The sequence below is a fragment of the Pantherophis guttatus genome, chromosome 6, assembly GCF_059756535.1.
Source record: "Pantherophis guttatus breed Tessera chromosome 6, ASM5975653v1, whole genome shotgun sequence".
NCBI lineage: Eukaryota > Metazoa > Chordata > Lepidosauria > Squamata > Colubridae > Pantherophis > Pantherophis guttatus.
The window spans coordinates 17,350,035-17,373,186 of NC_142068.1; the positions used below are offsets into that span (position 1 = coordinate 17,350,035).

At 39.2% G+C, this 23,152-nt stretch overlaps 1 protein-coding gene across 3 annotated transcripts in view; it reads right to left on the minus strand.

Moving 5' to 3' along the window:
• FNDC3B (fibronectin type III domain containing 3B) overlaps positions 1 to 23,152 on the minus strand; it is a 313,079-nt gene that overhangs the window by 63,168 nt on the left and 226,759 nt on the right. For all 3 annotated transcript variants that reach the window (XM_034438975.3, XM_034438974.3, XM_087872515.1), the window contains exons 8-13: positions 21,567 to 21,724; positions 19,022 to 19,081; positions 10,745 to 10,883; positions 8,235 to 8,288; positions 4,362 to 4,486; positions 2,557 to 2,731 (exon numbers count right to left, since the gene is read on the minus strand). In XM_034438975.3, coding sequence (XP_034294866.2) covers positions 2,557 to 2,731; positions 4,362 to 4,486; positions 8,235 to 8,288; positions 10,745 to 10,883; positions 19,022 to 19,081; positions 21,567 to 21,724 — 711 coding nt within the window. The remainder of the gene's footprint in view (positions 1 to 2,556; positions 2,732 to 4,361; positions 4,487 to 8,234; positions 8,289 to 10,744; positions 10,884 to 19,021; positions 19,082 to 21,566; positions 21,725 to 23,152) is intronic.

Here is a 23,152-nt window from a genome sequence, read left to right on the forward strand (position 1 = left end):
TGTTATACCTAATAAAAACAGTTCAGATTTAAAATCTACATGTTTCCCTTTTATCTTTTCTAACCACCTGTGTATCTTTGCCCATTTTTTTTTTTTTGCTTTAACACAAGTCCACCACATATGATAAAATGTGCCCGATTTTTGGTTGCATTTCCAACATTTGCTAGACATATTTTTAAACATTTTAGCTAACCTAGCAGGTGGTAAATGCCATCTATAAAACATTTATATAAATTTTCTTTATAAGAAGTTGCCATTGTTAATTTATAGTTTCTTTCCCATAAGTTTTGCTACTTCTCTAATTCTGTGTAATAACCAAAGTTTTTTTCCCATTGTACCATTGTGTCTTTTACTTGTTCATCCTCCATTTTCCAATTTAGTAAGAAGTTATAGATTTTCTTAATTAGTTTTTCATCAGAGTTCAACAGTATCTGATCAAAGGGTGTTTGTCCTTTATAGAAGTCATACTTTTTCATATCTTTATCAATATCTAGATTGTATTTGCAGTTGAGGCCACCATGATAGTATAATACCTTGGTCTTCAAGCTCTTGCTTACATTTTAATTTCCCTTCGGTGTCGAGGATGTCTTTATATGTCAGAGTTAAAAACAGATGAAATCTTAAACAATTTAATTTGAAGATTGGGAAGCATAAATGAAAGTTTGACATTTCCCAAATTTCTTACTTGAAATTTCTGGGCTGGTTTTTACCCTAAATCACTACCATTCAAAACAGAAAAATTGAATTTAAATCCCCATTGCATTCCTATTGTAATAATAGTTTCAAGAGCGCTTAATTTTTTAAAACTTTGTTAAAGTGGCTCCCTCTTGTGTTAAAAAGAAAAAACACAACACACTTAGTACCACGTTACTCATGTTGAGGAATGTTCTTCTTTTAGTAACATCCTATCTGTCCACCAGGTACGTGCTGATAAAACCCAGGAGCTTTGCCAAAGCAATAAAGTCAAGGTAGAACATTTTAGGGAGGGAGCAAAGTAATAGCTATGTAATATTCTTTATTTATGCATCAACAGTCTGGGCTGCTGTGCTAGCATGTATGGAAGTGAGACTGAAGTACGGCACTGTTCCCCAATGCAGGATAAAATGTTGGGGCAAGATGCCGACAATATATGTAAAACCAAGTTCTTGGATGGGTGTAGCAATTTCCCTTTGAGTGCCACTGGAAAAGTTGCCAAGAACAAATGTCTCATAGGAACCGCCTTGAGATGGACAGATCAGGACCTCTTTATACACTCCGTCAGATATTTAAAACGCCTTTTAGATATTTAAGAACTTCTATGATTCATTTATTGCAATAAGATGTTAGGATAGGATTGAAGTCGAGGGGAAAAAAATTCTTGGCTCTCTCACAGGAAATTGAGGCGATGACATTACATTCCCTTGAGTGCATTGATGTTACAGAACATTGATGTTACAGCATTGATGTTGAGTGCATTGAGATTGTGACACAGGAGATTATGTCACAATCTCAACAGGAACAAAGTTAATCGGCTCAAACTCAAAAGAAACAAAGTTAATCGGCTGCCCATACAAGAAAATATAGGGAAATTTAAAATCTCTGTTGGTACACAGAAAGGCCCAACAGTTGAGAGTCGAGAATGTTTAGATTTGGCTATTGGCTTAGCTGCATTTATGGATTTAGAACAGAGATGGGGAATTATGTCCCCTTTATGACATGCTGGCTCAGGAATTCTGGGAGTTGAGGTCATAAAAGGGACATAGTTCCCCACTCCTGATTTAGAGCATGGGACAGAATTATTATGACCGCCATGTAATGCTAATTTTCTATGAAGGCAAAGCAAAATGTGGGCCATAATAAAAGTGAGGGGGTCATTGGTGCTCTCTGAACTTGTTTGTTTTCTTGCAGATGTTTCATTACCCAAACTAGATAAGATCAACAGTGCACTGACAGTGAGAACAATTAATCAGTGGAAGGGCTTGCCTCCAGAAATTGTGAATGCTCCATCACTGGAGCATTTTAAGAAGAGACTGGACAACCATTTGTCTGAAATGCTATAGGGCAGTGATGGCTAACCTTTTTGCCATTGCGTGCCAAAAGTGGGGGGAGCGTGGGGGGGGTCATGCACACGTGTGCCCAACCCATAAAATGCCCTGCCCCTGCGCGTGTGTGTGACCCCCCCATGCTTCCCCTGTTTTTGGCACGTGATGGCACGGTGGGCCTGGTGGGCCCGTTTTTTGCCCTCCCCAGGCTCCAGAGCCTTTCTAGGAGCCTGGGGAGGGTGAAAATGGCCTTCTCCACCGCCTCGGAGGCCCTCTGGAGGCCGGAAATGACCTGTTTGGCGACTTCCAGTGGGCCCAGAAGGCCCGAAAATCTGCTGGCCGGCATGTTCATGTGCACCGGAGCTGAGCTTGCGTGCCCACCTATATGGCTCCATGTGCCACCCGTGGCACGCGTTCCATAGGTTCGCCATCACGGGTCTAGGGTTTCCTGCATGAGCAGGGGGTTGGACTAGAAGATCCAAGATCCCTTCCAACTCCGTTAGTTCTGTTCTTTATTTTGGATATCGAAACTTACAGTATCTTCCTCTTGAATCTCCAAGGTGTAGGTAATCACTTCTTCTGGTGTGCAACCTTCTGCTTTATTCCATTGCAGTGTGATCCACGTTACCCCAGCACGGACCAGTCTTGGTGCTGAAGGAGTCTGGGGGATGTTTCCTGAAGTGTAGCATACAACTTCTTGGCTAAAGCCACTGTGGAATGGCAGGGGGGGATATGGGGGAGAGAGAAAGGATGCTCTTTAGTAGAAGTCTGGAATTACACCCAGTGGCTCTATTATTTAAATCGCCCATTCTTTGTTAGCTAGACACGTATTATCACCATCTTCATTTAATGGCCGCATAATCACTTGCGGGGTGGAGTCTGGGCAACTGAATGGAGCTAGCAGAGTGTTTACTGGATGGATGTCCTTCCTGACACCAAAGCGGAGTTTTGTTCAGCAGATATGTTCTCATTGTGCCCAGAGAGATAAATATCTGCCTCTACCTAGTATCGAACTCACAGCCTCCTGATTGTGAGGTGAGAGCTCTACCTCTAGGCCACCGCACCACTCCTTGCTGAACATGTATTATGCGCATGCTAAATTCCATTCTCTTTCTCAAAAAGGAAGAACTTGGTTGCGATTCATAACAGAAGCTTCTACATCTTTAAACACTATTGATTCTCACAGCTACGCTTAACGGATTAAAGACAATATGCAGCAGCTCAGAAAACCTTCAATTCAGCATGGGGTGGTTTAACTTTGTATCCTGGTGATCAGGACCAGATTTTTATCTCAGATCCAAAACACAGACATAACCCCATCTGTTGATCAATAGTGATTTCTAGATTCATATTCTAAATCTATATGTATATAAATGGCTGTGTGTTTGTGTGTGTGTGTGTTCCAGCATGACTCTGGAATGCCTCGAGCAATTTCAACCAAACTTGGTACACAGATGCCTTACTCTGGAAAAAAATACTGGGGGTGGGGATGGGGTAAGACACTCCTAACACTCCTCGGTGTGTGTGTGTGTGTGTGTGTGTGTGTGTTCCAGCATAACTGGAACGCCTGGGCCACTGAAATGAAAAGGAATGAATTATATCTATAGTGTCAAATCACAGTACTTTTGACAGTGATACTATGCATTTTGGATTCAAGTTCTGTTAAGATACAGACTATTGTGCCTTAAAATGGCTTCTACTGTACAGCACAGTGGAGTTGCCATGGTAATGGCTTCCCAGTACTCCACAAGGGGGCTCCCTCTGGTAAGGGGGATTGGTTCTTTAAAAAAAAAAAAAACCACCATAGGCCCTCAGCTTCAATCAAAGAGGGCAAGTTGTCGGAGGAGGTGTCTGCTAATGCAGATAATCACCTCAAAAGCAGGATTGGGATAAATAAATACCCGGGCAACGCAGGGTTATCAGCTAGTGATTAGATAAAAGAGCTGGATATTTTTGACAGCCTTTTTTTTGCCTGACACTATTTCTGTCAAGATTTTGCTTTCTGCTATTTAAATACTTCCTGGAAGTTGGACTGAGTTGTGCTTCTCTTTGTAATCCAGGTTTATGCCTGTTTGATGCTCTTTGGTACTAGGTTTTGATGTGTATCCATTTGCATTTCTGCTTTAAGCAAGCTAGTCCAAACTCTCTCTGAAATGGAAAAACCTCTCCCCTGAAACAACACTGAACGGCATCTGATTGGCCTCTGTGAGAAACAGGATGCTGGAATAAATGGGTCTTTTGTGTTCTCCAGCCAAACTTTTACTTCTCAGCTGAGTTTGGCCTTTAGAAACAGCTTGACTGATGGCTGAAGCATGTTATCAATCAGGCACCAGGACTTACCTTATGCCTATTTCATTCTGAGCTGCTAATCGGAATGTATAACCCACAGCAGGACACAGCTTTGTCACCTTGTAATGTTTTTGGTTCCCAAAGTAACATTCTCTGAAAACATTACTCCTTTTCCCCTGGAAGACAAAGGTGTGAATTCTATGAGCTTACTCTTTCAATTTCTTTCTTTCTTTTTTTTTTCAAAGCAAAGAGCATTTTCTTCTGACTGGACATAAACAGTTCATCATTTATTTACTCATCTTCGCAGTAAGATGCAGCCTTCCTAGACATTTCCACTCAACTACTAATCTCGCCTTTCTATCCTTTGCAACACTTTTTAGCCACAAGAATATCTTCGTGGCAGTTCTCTGAGGGCGAGGCAGGTGAACACGATGGAAAACAAAAACGATATCCAGATGCACAATGGGGTCATAAAAAAATTATCCAAAGGGGAGAGAACCAATCACTGTGAGGGGGTGAGGCCAAATTTTGTCAGGCCTGGAAGCCATCTTTTGTATTAGGCCTTCAGAGCCTCCCAGTTTCCCACAGTAGTAAATGTGGCAGGTCTGAGGGCCTAATATGAAAGATGGCTTCTAGGCGTGACAAAATCATTTATCCAATTGTTTCTAAAGAATGAGGGAAGGAAATGTGGCAAGGGGTACCAGCATCTTGGCTTCAGCAGGAAGGTGCCAGGCTCCAAAATCCAAGAAAGACATGCTTAGGTTCTTCTAAGCAATTTCCTTTATTGTTCCTCACCTATAGACAGAAATCTTGCCACCCTAAAACTAACCGCTTGCTCCATTCAACATCTACTGAGAACTACTAGAAAGGAACCATCTTAACTCTCTTTCTCTCACACAAACTATGTAAACTTTGCTGTATTTTGTTCCTCTGGAATACATTCTCTCCCTCCATCACAAAAGGTGAAAAAATTCCCAGGAATCAGGAACAACGAGAAATCCCCACCAACGGGAAACTGCAACTCAAGAGGAAATGTTGCAAAACTATCTATCCTTTGAAATATCGGCGGATGCAATCAGAAATTAATTGATGCAGCTGTGGTCAAATTTTGACCTAAAGGGGCCGTTGGGTGACAATATCATGATAGTCCAATATTGCAAAAAACATTATGTCAGACACAATGTTAGACACCATTAGAATGACAGTGGTGAGATTCCATTCTCCAGGCATAAACTCATGGCATCTTATGGTTATCTCAATTGTTGAACATGCATGTGGGAACTAGGGTCACCGAAGGATAAAGACTTAGATTCAAGGAAACTGGAGATGGTTTTGGTATCCTTTCACTCCATTTTTCCATTCTCTCTTGGTACTTTTGCAATTAGTCCTTCCAAGAAACATTAAGCAATATTTGTGGCCAGATTTTATTCGCTTAATAGTTTTCTCCCCAATTGCAACATTTTCCGCAACCACCAAAAGAATAGGGTTTGAAAGGAAATGCTATTCCTCCAATAAATCCCTTCTGACCTCTTGCATTGGACAATTAGGACTATTGTCAAATTTAAGTGACCCACAACTTGTTCCAACAACAGGCTAACATTTTAGATGCAAAAGCATCTATAGAAACATTCTGAATAACCTTTGGGTGCTGCTGCTCCCATTATTAAGATTCTACCATCCTTCACATATGCCCAGAAATTTGCTACCAAATTTGACATTTTCATGTTCCGAGCTAAATTCAGATTGGAGCCATTTCAATGGTTTCACAAAGTGTCAAATTTCGTACTCCGACTGCCAATGACACCAGAGGTTGGCTGACATTTCTAATTAATGTAGGCATTAATTGCTTGGAAACCTTCTCAAGCAAGCTGCAATTTTGGGCAAGAAGCAAAGGCAAAGGATCCACTTGACTTACGGATTTCTTGAAATCCTAAACTATTTCTCATCCTCCCCCCACCCCCCATATTCATGTCCCACATAAACAGAATGCTTTTACAAAGGGTTGCCCCCTCTTTTCTATAGAGGAGAAGAAATACTAATGCTAATTTACCAAAGGTCAAGCAAATCCACTCGCCTAAGTTCCTAAATTTCACAATACTTATTATTGTCTTAAGGTCAGCAGCCCTGGGACAAGCCTACTCACTCTATCAAAATATATCAATTGTGTTTTGACACTGCTGGAGAAAAACAGAGCAATTCTGCAGAGTTTATACAAATGAAAGCATCTGTTGAAGAAACAAACTACTGTACTAATTCAATTCTCTCTCACATTTAGACTGCATGTTGCCTGGATATATTTCCTGGACAAGATTATCTATAATTATGTATACAAGATATATTTAGAATGATCAAGGAACTATTTGTAAATGTGAGGGAAAAGGTGGTGGGTTGTTAAAAAAGAAGAAGAAAGAAAGTATTTAAGCACATCTATTGACTCATACTTATGACCATAATTGAGCCCAACGTTTCTGTTGCTAAGTGAAACATTTGTTAAGTGAATTTGTCCCATTTTACGACCTTTCTTGCTACTGTTGGTAAGTGAATCACTGCAATTGTCAAGGTAGCAACACGGTTGTTAAGTGAATCTGATTTCCTCATTGACTTTGCTTACAAGAAGGCTACAAAAGGTGACACTGCAACCATCATAAAGCTGCATTAGCCACCAAGAATCTGAATTTTGATCACATGACCATGGCAATACAGCTCTAAGGGTGACAAATGGTAATAAGCCGCTTTTTCATTGCTGAAACGGTCACTAAATGAATTGTAAGTCAAAGACCACCTGTGCATGTATACAACCAGAGCTATTTCTCTAGCTCAACTATCAGAGAAAGAGAGAAACTGAGAAAAGGGAAGGTGGGGGGAAAGAGATTTATAATCTGAATGCAGGATAAAATTACTGTAATTGTAATTAACTTTACAATAAACTTTATGTATATATATTAAAAACTTAATTTTAACTAATAAATTGAAAACTCTCCTTCCAAAACTATTTTTTTCTTCCATCAAAAGTATCATCAGAAATTTTTCATATTTATCTATAAAATTTCAGTATATTCTTGTAGATGATGGATCAAGCACCTGCTTTTTCTTGTTTGTCCTTTTCTTTTAATGTAATAAATGAGTTGAAAAAAAAATATGTAAAACCAGTTACAACTGCTGCATTGCCCCTTGTGGTCACCTAACTGACATTTTCAACCAACTGCGGCATCCTGAAGCCATGTGATCAGATTTTGTGACTTTTTTTGAACATTTCCAGCCCAAAATGGCAAGACATGCCCATTGGATAAGCTGAATTTAGACTTACTATCATGTGATTCACTTAAATGGGTGATTTGCTGAACAACCATAGTGGCTCACTTAACAACCATCATGAAAAGTATAAAATTGGTATGTGATATGTCCAGTCATGTGGTAACTTGACCTACAGCAGTAATGACTTACGACCAAAATTCTGGGCTCAATTGTGTTGTAAGTTGAGGACTATTTTGTATTAGGGAAATGTAAATTTTATACTTGAAATTTATTCCTTTACAAATCAGACTTTACAAAACAAACTTGTGATTTAGGGGCGTTTGACTCCCACAGAAATATGGCTCTGTGTCAGACTGTTTTTTTGAAAACCTGATTTTACAGCAAGTCAGTTATATGTTTTATAACAAGGCGAAGGGAGTGAAAAGGAATGATTAATCCTACCACCACACCCAAAATTGTGGATGTTAAGCGCCTTGAAAGAGATAAATTTGGGAGGACAGTATTTGTAAAAATATTCAGACATGCTCATTTATTTTTAAATAATGAATAAACAAACCAATGGAACAATTTTTCCACATTCTCTTTCCTCTGCATTTGGTTAAAGCATGTAGAAACAATTTAAGATAAAGGACAAAAGGTTTTCCCCCCCCTAAAATAATTGGCACTTACTTCATCCCACTCTAAAAGGTAGCTGGTGATTCTTGAACCATTGTCAATTGGGGCCTGTGTAAAGTAACATAACGGAAGGTTGGAGAAGGTCATGGAATAAATGTTATTCAAAAAAACAAACAAACAAAACAAAAAAGACACCAGAAAATTCCACAACCGGAAGCTTAGATCTATGGCAGTGCCATGAAAGGGAAAACAGGATTATTTTGAATCTCACTGTTGTCTTAATGCTTTCAAAAAAAAGAGCATGCTGTCAGCCATGAAGTGTAGGAATTCTTGCCTCTTATTAAATGATGTTGTAACCTACGTCTTCGGTCATAGCAGTTACATGCTGGATTCTAAGACACAAGATGATGCAAGAGAGTAACACATTTTAAAGGAGCTGCTGTGGTGTGTTAATTAAATGTTGGACTTGACCTGGGAGTATCAGGTTCAAGAGCACTTTCAGCCACCGAAGTTCATTTGAAAAAGGGCCTTTAATCTACATCACCCTGTAACACCTGTAGAAAAGGTGGGATATAAATTTTACACATAAAATTTGTGGAGTTCTTGATGCTCTCCGAGCTTGGTTGGTTGCACGCGGATGTTTCATTACCCATCTAGAAGAGACCAAACAATCACAACACAACAACAACAACAGCCTGGCTAGGTGGCTCAGTGGCTAAGACGCTGAGCTTATTGATCAGAAAGGTCGGCAGTTTGGCAGTTCGAATCCCTAGTATAGGTCTCCTGTGTGATCAGGGGGCTGGACTAGATGACCTCCAAGGTCCCTTCCAACTCTGTTACTGTTAAACCATTTGTCTGAAATGGTATGGGTCAGGATCTCCTGCCTGAGCAGAAGGTTGGACTAGAAGGTCCCTTTCAACCCTGTTATTCCCTTATATTCTGTTCTGTTAGGTAACATCACCAGTGCTAACATGTATGGGATTTGCTCTCTGTTGAAATACAGGAGCTTACCCTGCCAGTGTTGGTGGGATGTGTGGGTTTTTCCCCCTTTGTAGTTCCTTGATTAGGGTACATATATTCTCCTTTACTGAAACTTGTTTAATTTTAATAATTTTTGCCCATATCAATCCATTTATTAGAAGATGTATGTTGACATGGTTAATATTAGCCCAACTATGGGAAATACCATATTGGGTTTTTTAAAAAAAAACAAAAAAGGTTGTATTATATATAGTAACAGTAGTAACATTTCTACTAATTTTTAAGATGACAATCAGTTGTTAAGATCTAAGATCGCCCAGGGTTAAGGCTGAAAACAGCTGTTTGAAAAAAGATCCACAAAGTTGTATGAAATAATCCAGTTCCTAACTAAAATGAGGGTTAAAATTCCCTTAAGATTTGAAAGCAATTCTTATAACGTTGGAAACTGGGCATTTTCTCCAAGCTCGATTACTGACAATTTTCTCTGCCTTGAAAGGAAACCTGTAATTCAACAGAAGAAAAACCATTTATTCTGAGTTTCCAACCTCTCTCTTGCCTTCGTCCTCTGGTTATTAACATCCAGAAAAGTGGACAGAATAAAGTGAGGCCTTTGACAAGGATAATTAAAGTTCCTCTTGGGCAGGGGTGGGCTGCTGGAGGTTCGCAGAGAACCTCTAGGTAAGATTCTGTGCAGTTCGGAGAACCCCCAAATCCCACTCCTGACTAGCCCCACCCACCCCACCCCACCTCTCCCAGTAGTTCCCACGCGGCCCGTTTTGGATGCAGGTAAGTGCAGGGTGCGTGCAGAGGCTCATGGAGGGTGAAAAACGGGCCTACTGGCAGTTTGGGAAGGCCTCCAGAGACTGGGGAGACCATTTTTGCCCTCCTGGAGGCTCGAGAAAAACCTCCAGAGCCTGGGGAGGGCAAAAAGCCCCCATCCTGCCATGGTGCAGGAGGCCGACTAGGCCACAGTCACCATGGCCACGCCCACTCAGCAACTGGGCAGAGAACCCCTTGCTAAAATTTTTGAAGCCCACCCTGCTCTTGGGTAGTATGGGTTTGCTTCTTGTTCTTACCATATCTACTTTTGGTCATCTTTTGTTTCTTAAAAAAATATTGTATTGTTTTATTTTGGGCTCAATTGTAATTGTAAGTCGAGGATTATCTGTATTGCAGAATCAATCAATCAATCATTACATTTGTGTTTTTATTTGTGAATCAGCCAAGGGAACTGGAAGTTGAAAGGTGTAAAAATTTAAGAAAGAATAATATTTAGCAAGTCTCAGTTTTCCTGATAGCTAGAAGGCCAAGATGCTGGCTTTCCCACCTAAAAGAACTTCATCCTTTCAAAGTGCCTTGTTTGGATACAGTGAAAAACAGTTCATTAATATTTTTTTTAATACACAGACACAACATATGTTCACATGCAGAGAAAACTTAAACAGTGTTTCCTAGCTTCACACCTTCCAGGTATGGTGGAGTGATACACCTCCAATCATCAATTTTATCTACCTGGGTTAAGGAGAAGAGAATGGAAACCTGAAGAATTTCAGAAGAGAGAAAGTTTTCCTCAGAAGATTTACCTTCCATTGCAAAGTCAAGGAATTTTTGGTCCTGTGTGAAGGTCTGGGTGGAAAAGGACATTCTGGAGCACAGCTACGGGTGATGAAACTGATGGGTTCTGAGCAAGATCCTTTCACGGAATTGTACATAGCGTGTATCCTGAAAAATGGAACAAAGTTTAAGAAACACACTTGTTATTATTAATTTAATTGGATGAGTTTCATGAAATTATTCAATCCATCAAAAGTAGCTTGAAAATGCTCATCTTAATTTGCTTAGTGTAAGAACCGTGGAATATCATTTAGGGTACCAGGGGTGGACTTGATGGCATTTTCTACTTCTATTTTAATTACAAATTTTCACTGCCCTCATCAGCTGTATGTTCTGGACTGGAGCATCAAGAATCTTACTCCATGCAAGAGTGAAATCAATCCCATATACAGGTAGTTGACTTATAACGGGTCACTTAGCATCCATTCAACGTTCCGATGGCCTTACCTTGGAGGTACTTACAACCTGGATTCAAACTTCTGATGGTCACTCTCTCCCTGCAGTCACGTGACCTCACTTCAACCACTCAGCAATCGGATTTCAGCACCCCTTGATCACGTGACCATGTTTTAAGATGGTTTTACCGAAAACTGGCATTTATTTCCAGTTTTCAGCAAAACTGCGCCTATAGCGAGCCACTGGTGCATTTAATGACTGTGGTGTTCAGTTAACAATTGTTGGGATTTTCTAAATGGCAAGTTAGAAAAAAAAATGTAGCTTTACAACCATCATGAGTTACAGCTGTGACGGGTGGGCTCCATTAAGGTCATAACTCAAGGACTACCTGTACAGTTATCCATATTTTTACTTTTTCATAACAAACGTTTTTCTGCTTGAAACGTAAGAGCTCCTGCAAACAGAGAAACAGACCAGTCTCAAGATTCACAGAGTGGCAACTTCGGGGAGGAATGATTAATTTTACTTCCCTCTCAAATGGAGTGCAAATGAAGTGGAAATAACCTGGTTCAGCTGCCAAACCCAGACCACAGCACAGAATCATATGGATGAAGGCCTGATTTAGACCAAAGATTTTATCTGGAAGTACCCTGCAATAGAAGGAGGAAAGAGGCCCTACTCTATTTGTCAAACTGTAGGATTTCCCCCCCTCACCTTCCTTTTTAGATGGATGTTTCTGAAAGTCAGAATTAAATCTTCTAACATAGATTGTTTCACCCTTGTGCCCTCCAAATTTATTTGGACTGTAATTTCCAGACTTTGCAACACCTTTGAAGTACAGAAAGCTACAGAGGGCTGACCTACAATAACCATGCATGACGTGTGAAAATATTTACAGCAGGGGTGAAATCTAAAATTTGTTACTACCGGTTCTGTAGGCGTGGCTTAGTGGGGGGAGGGAATGTGACTGGGTGGGCATGGCCAACTTTTTTTTTTTTTACTTTTAAAAGCATTTTTTCTACAACCTCTTCAGCTGAAGAGGCTGCAGAAAAAAATGCTTTTAGAAGCCTCTGACGATCAGGCAACTCAGCTGGGATTGCCAGAGGCTTTTAAAAGCATTTTTTCTCCTACAACCTCTTCGGCTGAAGAGGTTGTAGAAAAAATGCTTTTAAAAGTAAAAAAACAGCCTCTGATGATCTTGCGGCTCAGCTGGGCATGGGGGGGGGCGCAGGGATTTTTGCTACCGGTTCTCTGAACCATCCACCGCCATCGCTACCAAATCGGGAGATTTGGTCTGAACTGGGAGCATTTCACCCCTGATTTACAGGCCCCTCACATCTTAGACATAAACTGTTTCAACTCCTATGTTCAAAACTAAGCTATAGAGCACTTCACATCAGAACAACTAGACACAAGAACAGTTTTTTCCCAAAAGCCATCACTCTGCTAAACAAATAATTCCCTCAACGCCGTCAAACTATTTACTAAGTATGCACTACTATTAATCTTCTCATCATTCTTATCACCCACCTCCTCCCACTTATGACTGTATGACTATAACTTGTTGCTTGTATCCTTACGATTTATATTGACTGTTTCCTAATATGATTTGATTGCTTATTTGTACCCTATGACTATCATTAAATGTTGTACCTTATGATTCTTGATGAATGTATCTTTTCTTTTATGTACACCGAGAGCTTATGCACCAAGATAAATTTCTTGTGTGTCCAATCACACTTGGTCAATAAAGAATTCTATTCTATTCTTTCTTAAATGAAATAAAGATGTCAGGTTTGGTCAGATAAAAAAAAAAACAGTATTATGCAACAGATTGAAGGGAAGAAGAACTATATTGTGCTGATATTGGTAGGAAAGGATTGTGGCACCGCTGGGGTAAAAAAAAAAAAAGATACCAGCTCCAATGCTTAAGGGTTATTACTCAGTTTCCAAAAAAGAATCTTCCAGAGTACATAAAATTAACTGCATTCAAGTCTAGACAAACGCCTTGCCAACTCTGAGTCCAGCTAAATTTAGTTTTATTTTTCAAATGGCAATGCCACTATCCCGATCTAACCCCACGGTTGAGCTGAAAATGTCTAAGGGTCTTTCTCTATCCTTGTGCTTTTGGATGGTCTCCCCCTCACTTCTCTCTGGATCTCTCTTATGAGAAGCTGAACAATGAATCGGAATTTATCAGGGGAAGCAAGAATTGTGGCATTCTTTAACAATAAGGCAAGGAACAGGACTCAAAATGCCTTGCAGTTTTCATACAGCCCTTTGAAAGCTGTATGCAACATAATTTCATTTTAATGTAACATTTTAATGTTAGTGTATATTCAAAGTGACAATAAAGTTATTCTAACTCTAAGTCTAACCATATGAGGGTTAATATTTCAAAAAAATAGTATTGAGCTTTGAAAATGTAGAAGACTGTCCTTTGTGGGGCACATAACATTGGAATGTTATTACTTATTTCCACTAAAACCGTGATATTTACTTGGGTCAAAATATTGTAAAAAGGCCTTTTTTAAATTTCTGGTAGTGATAGCAGCTAGACTTTGGGTTTGTAGATTATATTTTTATGATGAGCCTCTTACATATTTACCATTATGGAAGAATTATATCATAAAAATAGATGATGAGATGTTATGGGTGGAATTCAGAATAATCACTTTAAACCAATTGTTCTGTAATTGTTATTTGAAGGATGTCTCCTAATCTCACATATAATGTTGTTTGCCTAATTAACAGCAGTAGCAATAAAATCAACTCAAGTGTCCTGTCTTGACAACTCAAGGTGGGATTCAAATTTTTTTACTACTGGTTCTGTGGGTGTGGCTTTGTGGGTGTGACATGGCTTGGTGGGCGTGGCAGGGGAAGGATACTGTAAAATCTCCATTCCCACCCCACTCCAGGGGAAGGTTACTGCAAAAATCCCCATTTTCTCCCAATCTGCTGGGACTCAGGAGGCAGAGAAGAGATGGGAGCGGGGCCAGTCAGAGGTGGTATTTACTGGTTCTCTGAACTACTCAAAATTTCCGCTACCAGTTCTCCAGAACTGGTCAGAACCTGCTGAATACCACCTCTGGACCAGAAGCCTTAGCTGCTTTTAAGGTCCTAAGATGGTTTTATTTCCGAATGAGTTCATTTTTGAAACCAAACCCACATCCTGTTTGTATCAAACATTAAATGTTTTAAAAGTTGAAATCATTTAACTCCTATAGGTGCAAATAACGTTCAATTTTTCATCGGATTTAAGACTGAAATCGTTTCATCAAAAGATTCTATTTCAAGTTCATTGGATAAAACAAGATATGTATTTGAAATAACGAACATCAGATTTTCTCTGAAGCTTATGTAAAAAATGTGAGGGTTCTGATTTTCTCTTCTGGTTTATCTTGTGATATTGGTAAATGATTGACATATAAGTGAAATGTTTATAGAGGATTTGCCATTTTTTCCTCATTGCTTTTGCTGAACTTGATTATCTTTGTCTTAGTTTTTATTTGTAATTGGTTTTTTTTTTTTTTTTGTTAATTGGCGATTTTGTACTTTTTGTATAAAAGAAAAAAAATAAAGCAAAACCAAATTATAATAATACCATACATGTTTGTAAATAAGCTGAGCATTTTTGGTGCCACAAATGCACCCCCAAAATTGGTTCAGTTTACCATACATTGCAGACAATAAGCACATCTGCAGATCAAGGTTTAAAGGTTTTCCCTGTCCAATCATAACCCAGTCAAGGGGGCAATGCTCATCTTCAATTCTCAGCCTAGGGAACCTGCGCTGTCTGAGAGAGGCTTCCATCATTATGCAGTTACTATGAAACTACAGAACACAGTAATCTTTCTGAAGCAGTGCCTATCGCACTTGCATGCTTTTGAACTGCTAGGTTGGCAAGAGCTAGGGCAAGAACGGGAGCTCACCCCATCCTGTGGTGCTGGGGTCTCAAACCTAGGCTGTCCAGTGTCTTAACAGGTAAGGCATCACGCCACCATCTACTGTGTTTCTCCGAAAACACGACCTACCCCAATAATAAGCCCAACACTATTTTTTGCGGGGTGGACCTAATATTACCCCTATCTTGAAAATAAACCCACAGGGATGGGCGTGACCAGCACAAGTGGCAGTGCAGGCGTGGTGGTGGTGCAAATACCACTTGGGGCAGTGCAAATACCGCTTTTCCCTTCTCTTTCTGGGTGTAGTGCTTCTGCTTGTTGGGCTGCTCCCCTAACAAGCAGAAGCTCTGCGACCAGGTGTGTTGCTTTTTCCCTCATGGGAGGCTTTTTGGTGAACGGGAGGAAAATGGGGAGGGGGATTTTCCTGCCTGCCATCCTTCTCTCGGTCTGTGCTGAGCTTGAGGAATGGATGACAGGCAGGAAAATTCCCCTCTCCATTTTCCTCCTGTTTGCCAAAAAGCCTCCATTCCGAATGTTGAAGGTCCGGAATGGAGCCCACGGTGCGTCCAGCTCACTGAGCCTGGCCTGCTTCACCTCAAAAAAAGTAAGACCGCCCCAAAAATAAGTCCAAGTGCTTATTTTCAAGTCTAAAAGAAAATAAGACTCGGTCTTATTTTCTGAGAAACATAGATAAGCCGATCTTTAAATTTTTTAAGCATAATACTATGTATTATTCATGGGTAAGCCAATTGTGAAAATTTAAATGTATATTTATTTATATTTATTTATTTAGGAGATTTATATTGCCGCCTATTCACACATGGCGACTCAAGGCGGTTTACAAGAATATAAAAACATCATATAAAAAACTAATAAACTAATAAAAGAGAGAATCATATAATAAATTAATAAAATAATATAATAAAATAACCCCCCTTTGGACAATAGTCACTGGACTGAATTTTCCCCAGAATCGGTGCAGGTGAAATAAATAAATGTCAATGCTTATCTAGAAATCATATAGAAAATTGCGGTTTTTGAAAAAGGATCATTGATATCACCTTGGGAAGAAATAGGACACCTAATTCCAGAAGGCTGTTACTTATGATAGATGTGAATAGCCTGCTTAGTTCATTGGAACAAAAGATAAATATGTTATTTCCAAGAACAGTTTATCCCTGTAAAACAACATCCGATTATTAATGACTGCAATCTAGACCTAAAATAACATTTTGATCTTTGTGTAGTTTAATGGTTTGCCTTGATATAAACTTCATTTTTAGGATATAATTTAGGATAATATCGGTAAAAAAATAATTTTATCTGCTGAATACCTTCATGAAAAAACCAAAAAAAAAAAAAAAAACTTCAGCAGATGGCAGCATTTGGCTGGTCTCACAAGTTAAGCAGGACTGTCCTTGGTTAGTGTTTGGATGGGAGCCCACTTTCTTTTATTATATCTGACAACCACCTTTATTATTGATATGTGAATATGAAATGAAATAAGATATGAAACAAAAAAATAAAATAAAAATAAAGCAGCAATCTTTCTCAGAAGGAAGAACAGGAGTTCAAAAAATCTTTGTTAAGGTGATGGGCTAATACAAATTTCTTTTCATGATTCAGGAATATACTCCTGGCTTTGGTTGATTATTTCTAGTCAGAAGCGGTTTCTAATTATAAAAAGAAATTCAGAAATCTGTTTCTCAGTCTGGCACAATACTCAGAGTGGTTCAATAGAAACCAATGAGGCTAAGAGCAGTGGTGGGTTGCTACCGGTTCTCCCTGGTTCTTGCGAACCAGTAGTGGAAATTTTGAGTAGTTCGGAGAACCGGTAAATACCACCTCTGCCTGGCCCCGTCCCCCAATCTATTTGCTGCCTCCCGACTCCCAGCTGATCGGCTAGAAGGAAAAAATCAGGACTCACTTGACAAAGAAGAGGAAAAAAAGAACAAGATACCTTAGCTTTAAATTGAGAAGCCAAGAAGCCTCTCAACTGATTGGCTAAAACCGATCCGCTCCTTGTAAACCGCTCAGTGGTGGTAGATTGGCAATTGAGGCCAAGGTGCCTGAAAGCGGTTTCCGATGCTCTCAGGGGTGGCAGAGTGGCAAAAAACTGTTTAAACTCTTGCCGCGGCGCTTCAAAGGGCCGCCCTATAGCTGATCAGCAGTAAAAGGCAGTGTGGTGGTAGACCAGTGTGCTCCAAAAACAAATGGGTAGACCGGTGTGCTCCAAAAACAAATGGGTAGACCGGTACGGCTCTGCAAGCAGTTAAAAGCCTGGTAGACCAGTACCTCTGCTAAATCCTAAAGAATTGTTTGGTCAAAAAACTCACAGTGACTCTGAGATAATTGAACAGACAATGGTTGAAAGCCAGATCTGCTAGAGATGTTTCTCTCAGGTCGACTGAGTCGAAACTGGGCCTGAGAGGAAGGAACAAGGGGCGTGGTCAAAAAACTATGACTCCCCTTGATGTGAGTGACACTAAGTTGAGTATGCCTACCCAGTCACATGACCATCAAGCCATGCCCACTGTCACATGATCATCAAGCCACGCCCACAAAATACACCACGGCCACAGAACCAGTAGTAAAAAATTTTTAGAACCCACCCCTGGCTAAGATGCTTACAAATTTAGATCCTCTTAATTTAACTGAGTCTAAGTCTAGAGCCATCACACAATTCTAAGCCTCTGTGATTATAACCTCTGTCTGGTTTGGCTCTGCAACCCAACAAGACAGACACAGACTTCAGAGCAGGGGTGAAATCTAAAATTTGTTACTACCAGTTCTGTGGGCGTGGCTTGGTGTGGGGGGGTAATGTGACTGGATGGGCGTGGCCAACTTTTTTTTTTTTTTACTTTTAAAAGCATTTTTCCCACAACCTCTTCAGTCTGTCTGTCTGTCTGTCTGTCTGTTCCATAACAGATTTTCTATTTCTTTCTTTCATCCTCCTGAAATGGCTGGCATGTTTAAGCCACAATTCAAATGTGAGAAGCTAAATTATTTCCTGGTCATAGATATAAAATGTAATTCTTGTTCAAGCGTCTTACAAAAGAGAAACTGAATGATTGCTTCTGTTTCTAGAAAGCCATCTAATAAAAACTGATTCTAAGGACTTTGTTCTTATTTCCCACTAATACTGTCAAACACTTCTTGTTTGTCAGGAATTGACTATCCTTCCAGCATGCTTAGATGCAAAAGCATTCATGACCCCCTTTTCTTCAAGTCAGGAAGAAAATCTTTAAAAAGCTTGAAAAGCCTGAATCCAGACTTTTAAAGGGCAGTTCCTTTGAGATTGCAGAGTTGGGAATGATGGAAAGTTAAGGGTTTTGACAGCAATAGAAAAACAATGATAAATTAATATGATATAAATTTAGTAAATAAATCAATGGTCATGGTTGCTTCAGCTGGCCAGAATAAGGCCAAGGACTGCATGGAGGCTTCAGGTTGCCAAATTTTCTTGTAATGCATTTGAGAATGATATAAACACCTATTCTAAAAAATTTAACCTGAGATTTAGGAATCATCAGAAATGAAGAAAATGGACAAATGGCAAAGAGAATCACCGGTCCTTGTCCAATGTAATTTAAAAAAAGACACAGCATTTCCACAGCCTTAATTTTTCTACTTTACTACCATGTTCCAAAAAGTTTCATGCTCTGTTAAGCTTTGCGAATGTTGACAAGCCTAGAAAATTTTGTGAACAGCTAAAAAAAAACCAAAAAAAAAACCCCAACCCCTTCTATGACAAACTGCTGAAAGCTGATAGCCAGTTTGGGACATTGTTCAGCATTCACTTGGCTAAATTCCCAAAGTGAAAAACATGCTTATTTTAAAACATTTGTGGCATTGTTACTGTTATCAGCATTTGACAGAACCCATCAGTTTTGGTATGTCTATTATGATATCTAGAATGAAATGTATTAAATTATGGAGTCTCACCTGACATGATATTCTGTCGCAGGCCTAAGATCTTTCAGTTTGTATTCCAATTCTTCTCCGCTGGAAAAGAGACAGAGTTGTAACAAACAAACAAAATTAAAAGTGTGGTATTGAATTATTCAGCCAATATGCCCTATATATTAAGATCCCATCCAATACATTCCAATTATATACACGACCTCAGTAATTTTGCCCAATACCAAAAGAAAAATATAATCCCAACGATATCTGATTGGGAATATAATATAATTAAAATTTAATTCCAACAATATCTGATTACACATGGACAACATGCAAGTATGCGAAAATTAACAAATATTCACACCAGAAGTTTAACCCTAACCCTAACCAAATTTAAACATGAATTTGCATGCATAGATCACATAGCATGGTAAATATAATCATTTTGGTTTCTAATAGACCTAAACATTTATTAATATTGTAATAAACAGGTGCATAAAAGGAGGGAGTTAGAAATTAAATTAAATTTTTAATTAAATTAAAACACAAATTGAAGAAATTATAAATCAACACATAGAAATGAGGCCAGAAACTTTCTTACTGGGAATAATTTCAGGGTCATACGAAAAAGAAATACGATATTTAATCATTCACATAATTACAGCAGCACGAACAGTTTACGCCCAGAACTGGAAAAATAACAATATACCATCAGAAGACAATGTGATTAGAAAAATCATGGAGTGTGCGGAAATGGATGAGCTTACGAAGGAGATACAAGAAAAAGAGGAAACAGAATATTACCTAGTCTGGGAGAGATGGTATAAATGGTTGGAGGAAAAGGGAAAAAAGGATGAGGAAAGACTAAATAACGGTTGAATTAGGTGGAGAAATATAAGAACAAATGGGAAGAAATAAAAATTGTGGAAAGGAAATTATGCACACGTTTATGTCAAATGTAAATAAAACAATTAGAATAATATAATACATTATAATGGTATATATATGATATATTAGAAACATATGTATAAAAGATATACAATAAGATAAGAGAGAGAAAATGTATAAGTATGGATTACCGGCGCGAAACTGTTGAAAAGAAGAAAGTGTTAATATCTCTTTTTGTTTTTTAAAAAAACTGTTTAATAAAAATTATTTTTTTTAAAAAGGAGGGAGTTAGAAATCTAATAGATCCCCCCCCCTTTTCCCCTACTGGTATTCTACTCATTGTCAAACTTGTTTGTTCTTTTTCACTTTTCAATATGCGCAAACAACATAAGTTAACAATACAGTGTTGATCTAGTGAACTTTTAAATCAGCAACACTATGTTGAAATAATGTACTATGTAATTTACAAAATTAAAACAATTCGTTTAGCAACTATTCAAAGTTACAATGGCACTGAAAAAACTGATTTATGACCAGTCCTCGCACTTACAACCATTGCAGCATTTCCCCATGGTCATGTGATCAGAGTTTGGGCTCAGAGCAATGGGCATGTATTTACAATGGTTGTAACATCCTGGGGCCATGTAATTCCCCTTTGCGACCTTCCTAGCCAGCTTTCAACAAGCAAAGTGAATAGAGAAAGCTGGATTCGCTTAAAGACCACGTGATTCACTTAACAACAGCAGTGATTCACCTACCAGCTGTGGCAAAAATGGTTGTAAAATCAGGCACAACTGACTTAACAACCGCCTTGCTTAGTAATGGAAACTCTAGTTCCCATTTTTAGTTCTAAATCAAGGACTACCTGTTTGGCAGGAACAGGATAGGCTTGATCAATCTGCTTAAATCCTAGGACAGTGATGGCTAACCTTTTTGCCATCACGTGCCAAAAGTGGGGGGCGCGCGGGGAGGTCGCCCACGTTTGTGCCCACACCCATAATTCAATGTGCCCCCCCACTTTTAGCACGTGATGGCCTAGTGGGCCCGGTAGGCCTGTTTTTCACCTACCCCAGGCTCCAGAGGCTTTCTAGGAGCCTGGGGAGGGTGAAAATGGCCTTCCCCACCACCCTGGAGGCCCTCCGGAGACCGGAAACAGCCCATTTCCCAACTTCTGGTGGGACCGGAAGGCCCAAAAATCAGCTGGCTGGCACATGCATGCGTGCTGGAGCTGAGCTACGGCAACACTCACATGCCCACTGATATGGCTCTGTGTGCCACCTGTGGCACCCGTGCCATAGGTTCGCCATCACGGTCCTAGGACTTTTTTTTATTACAGTGAGGTGATATCCAGTTTTTGGAACTGCTTTCAGAGTCACTGGGCAGTTCTATAAATTTCTTTCCTATGGTTATTTTTTCCCCTCCACCTAATGCACAACAGTTGAATCAACAAGGATCCCAATATTCCAGTTTGGCACACAACAGAGTATGCATTTAGATACTTCACAGGAAACTTTTTCAGCTGGTGAACGTCATGGAAAAACCTCTTGGAAGAGGAGGAGGAGATGACAAAAATGGGAAACATTTTGATAGTGAAATGGTATTCAACTCTAGAAAAACACTCATGGATTTGCTTCCATGCCTTGCTGCTTCAAACAGAAAACATGACACGTAACTTCGTGCACATGCAGAATTTTACCTGTAGATTGTTTTGTATTTTCCATCCCTCCCTTTGTCTGATAAGGCAACTTCGTAAGTACAAGTATAAGGCAAACCATTGCTGAGTCTATCGTCACTTGAAAGACCATTTGGAGGAGACCAAGTGAGCGACACTGTTCTAGCTTGAATATTTGACACCTTGGGAGATAAAAACAAGATGAGGTTAGTTTTCATGCCAAGAGGCACATTGACATTTTGGAGTGATATATATTTGAGGAGTCAGAAAAGTTATGAACTATCAACAGAATACAATACTTGTAGCTCAGGGTTAACTGTGGGAATCCTTGGTGCTCTAGGTAACTTCATCAATACAGTACTAGCTAAATATCTATGGAGATTCTCAGTCATCCATGTCATGGTTGTCCCAAAGGTATTTTTTCAAGAGGCAACTGGGTTTCTGCTTTTTCTTGGAAGATGTTTTGCTTCTCATCCAAGAAACGTCTTCAACTTTGAAAAAGCTTCTTGGATGAGAAGCGAAACGTCTTCCAAGAAAAACTAGAAAGTCCAGTTTCGCATCTCATCCAAGAAGCTTCTTCAGCTTTGAAGAAGCTTGTTGGATGAGAAGCAAAACATCTTCCAAGAAAAGCCAGAAACCCAGTTGCCTCTTGAAAAAGTGCCTTTGGGACAGTACTGATGTTGTTACCGAGTTGGGTAATGAAATGTCTGCAAGAAAACATCCAAGCTCAGATAGCACCAAGGGCCACTGTCATCTTTCGGAAACTTGACAGCCACAAAGTTATGAATTATCATTGCAGTTCCATTCATCCTGAACCAAAACATGTATCACGTTAAACATTTTCACAAAATTCTATTATGATCTTGCTTAGGATTCTTTTTTTTTTTTTGTAAAAAAAAAAAGAAACCCTCCAAATTCAAAACAGCTACTTCAGTTTATCGGCCAGTGGAAGAGTTTGTGTAGTCTTAACACTTTTTTTCTGAATTTATGTAACATTCTAACACTGATTGCTTTGAGCACTTGGACTATTTAAGAGGGCCATTAAATTAAACCAGGCATCTGTAGAAATATCATGGAATCTCAGATTAGATCAGATGATGCAATTAAACTAAATTATACTAAAGGACTGCAATGGTAGCCAAGAAGAAAGATATTTACAGTGAACATACCATATTTGACCTCAATTAAAGATTTAATGAACTAAAAAAAAGGGGGGGGGGAATATGAGGACAAACCGACATCTGAATCAGATTTCTGGCATTAGGACATAAACCAGTACAACTAAGGAGAAAGGGCTTTTTCCCAATTCTTTTATTATGGACATATGGTTGCATAACTGTTTTGCATAAATTCACACAGGGATTTGGAACTTAATGTACCATAGCCAGCCAATGTTCAATTGGAATGCTTTCTTTCTTTTATGAGCACCATCTAGGACACACGTAGCTATGTGGAACATATGGCCAAACAAAAAACAACCAAAAAAAATCAAAACATTTTATCCTTTCATGAACTTTAATAATTTGGAAAATCCAAAGAGTAAAGTGAAGAGTGTTCTTATCTGTACAGTAGAAGTAAATATGGAAAATGGAGAGAAGACCAGTCTAAAT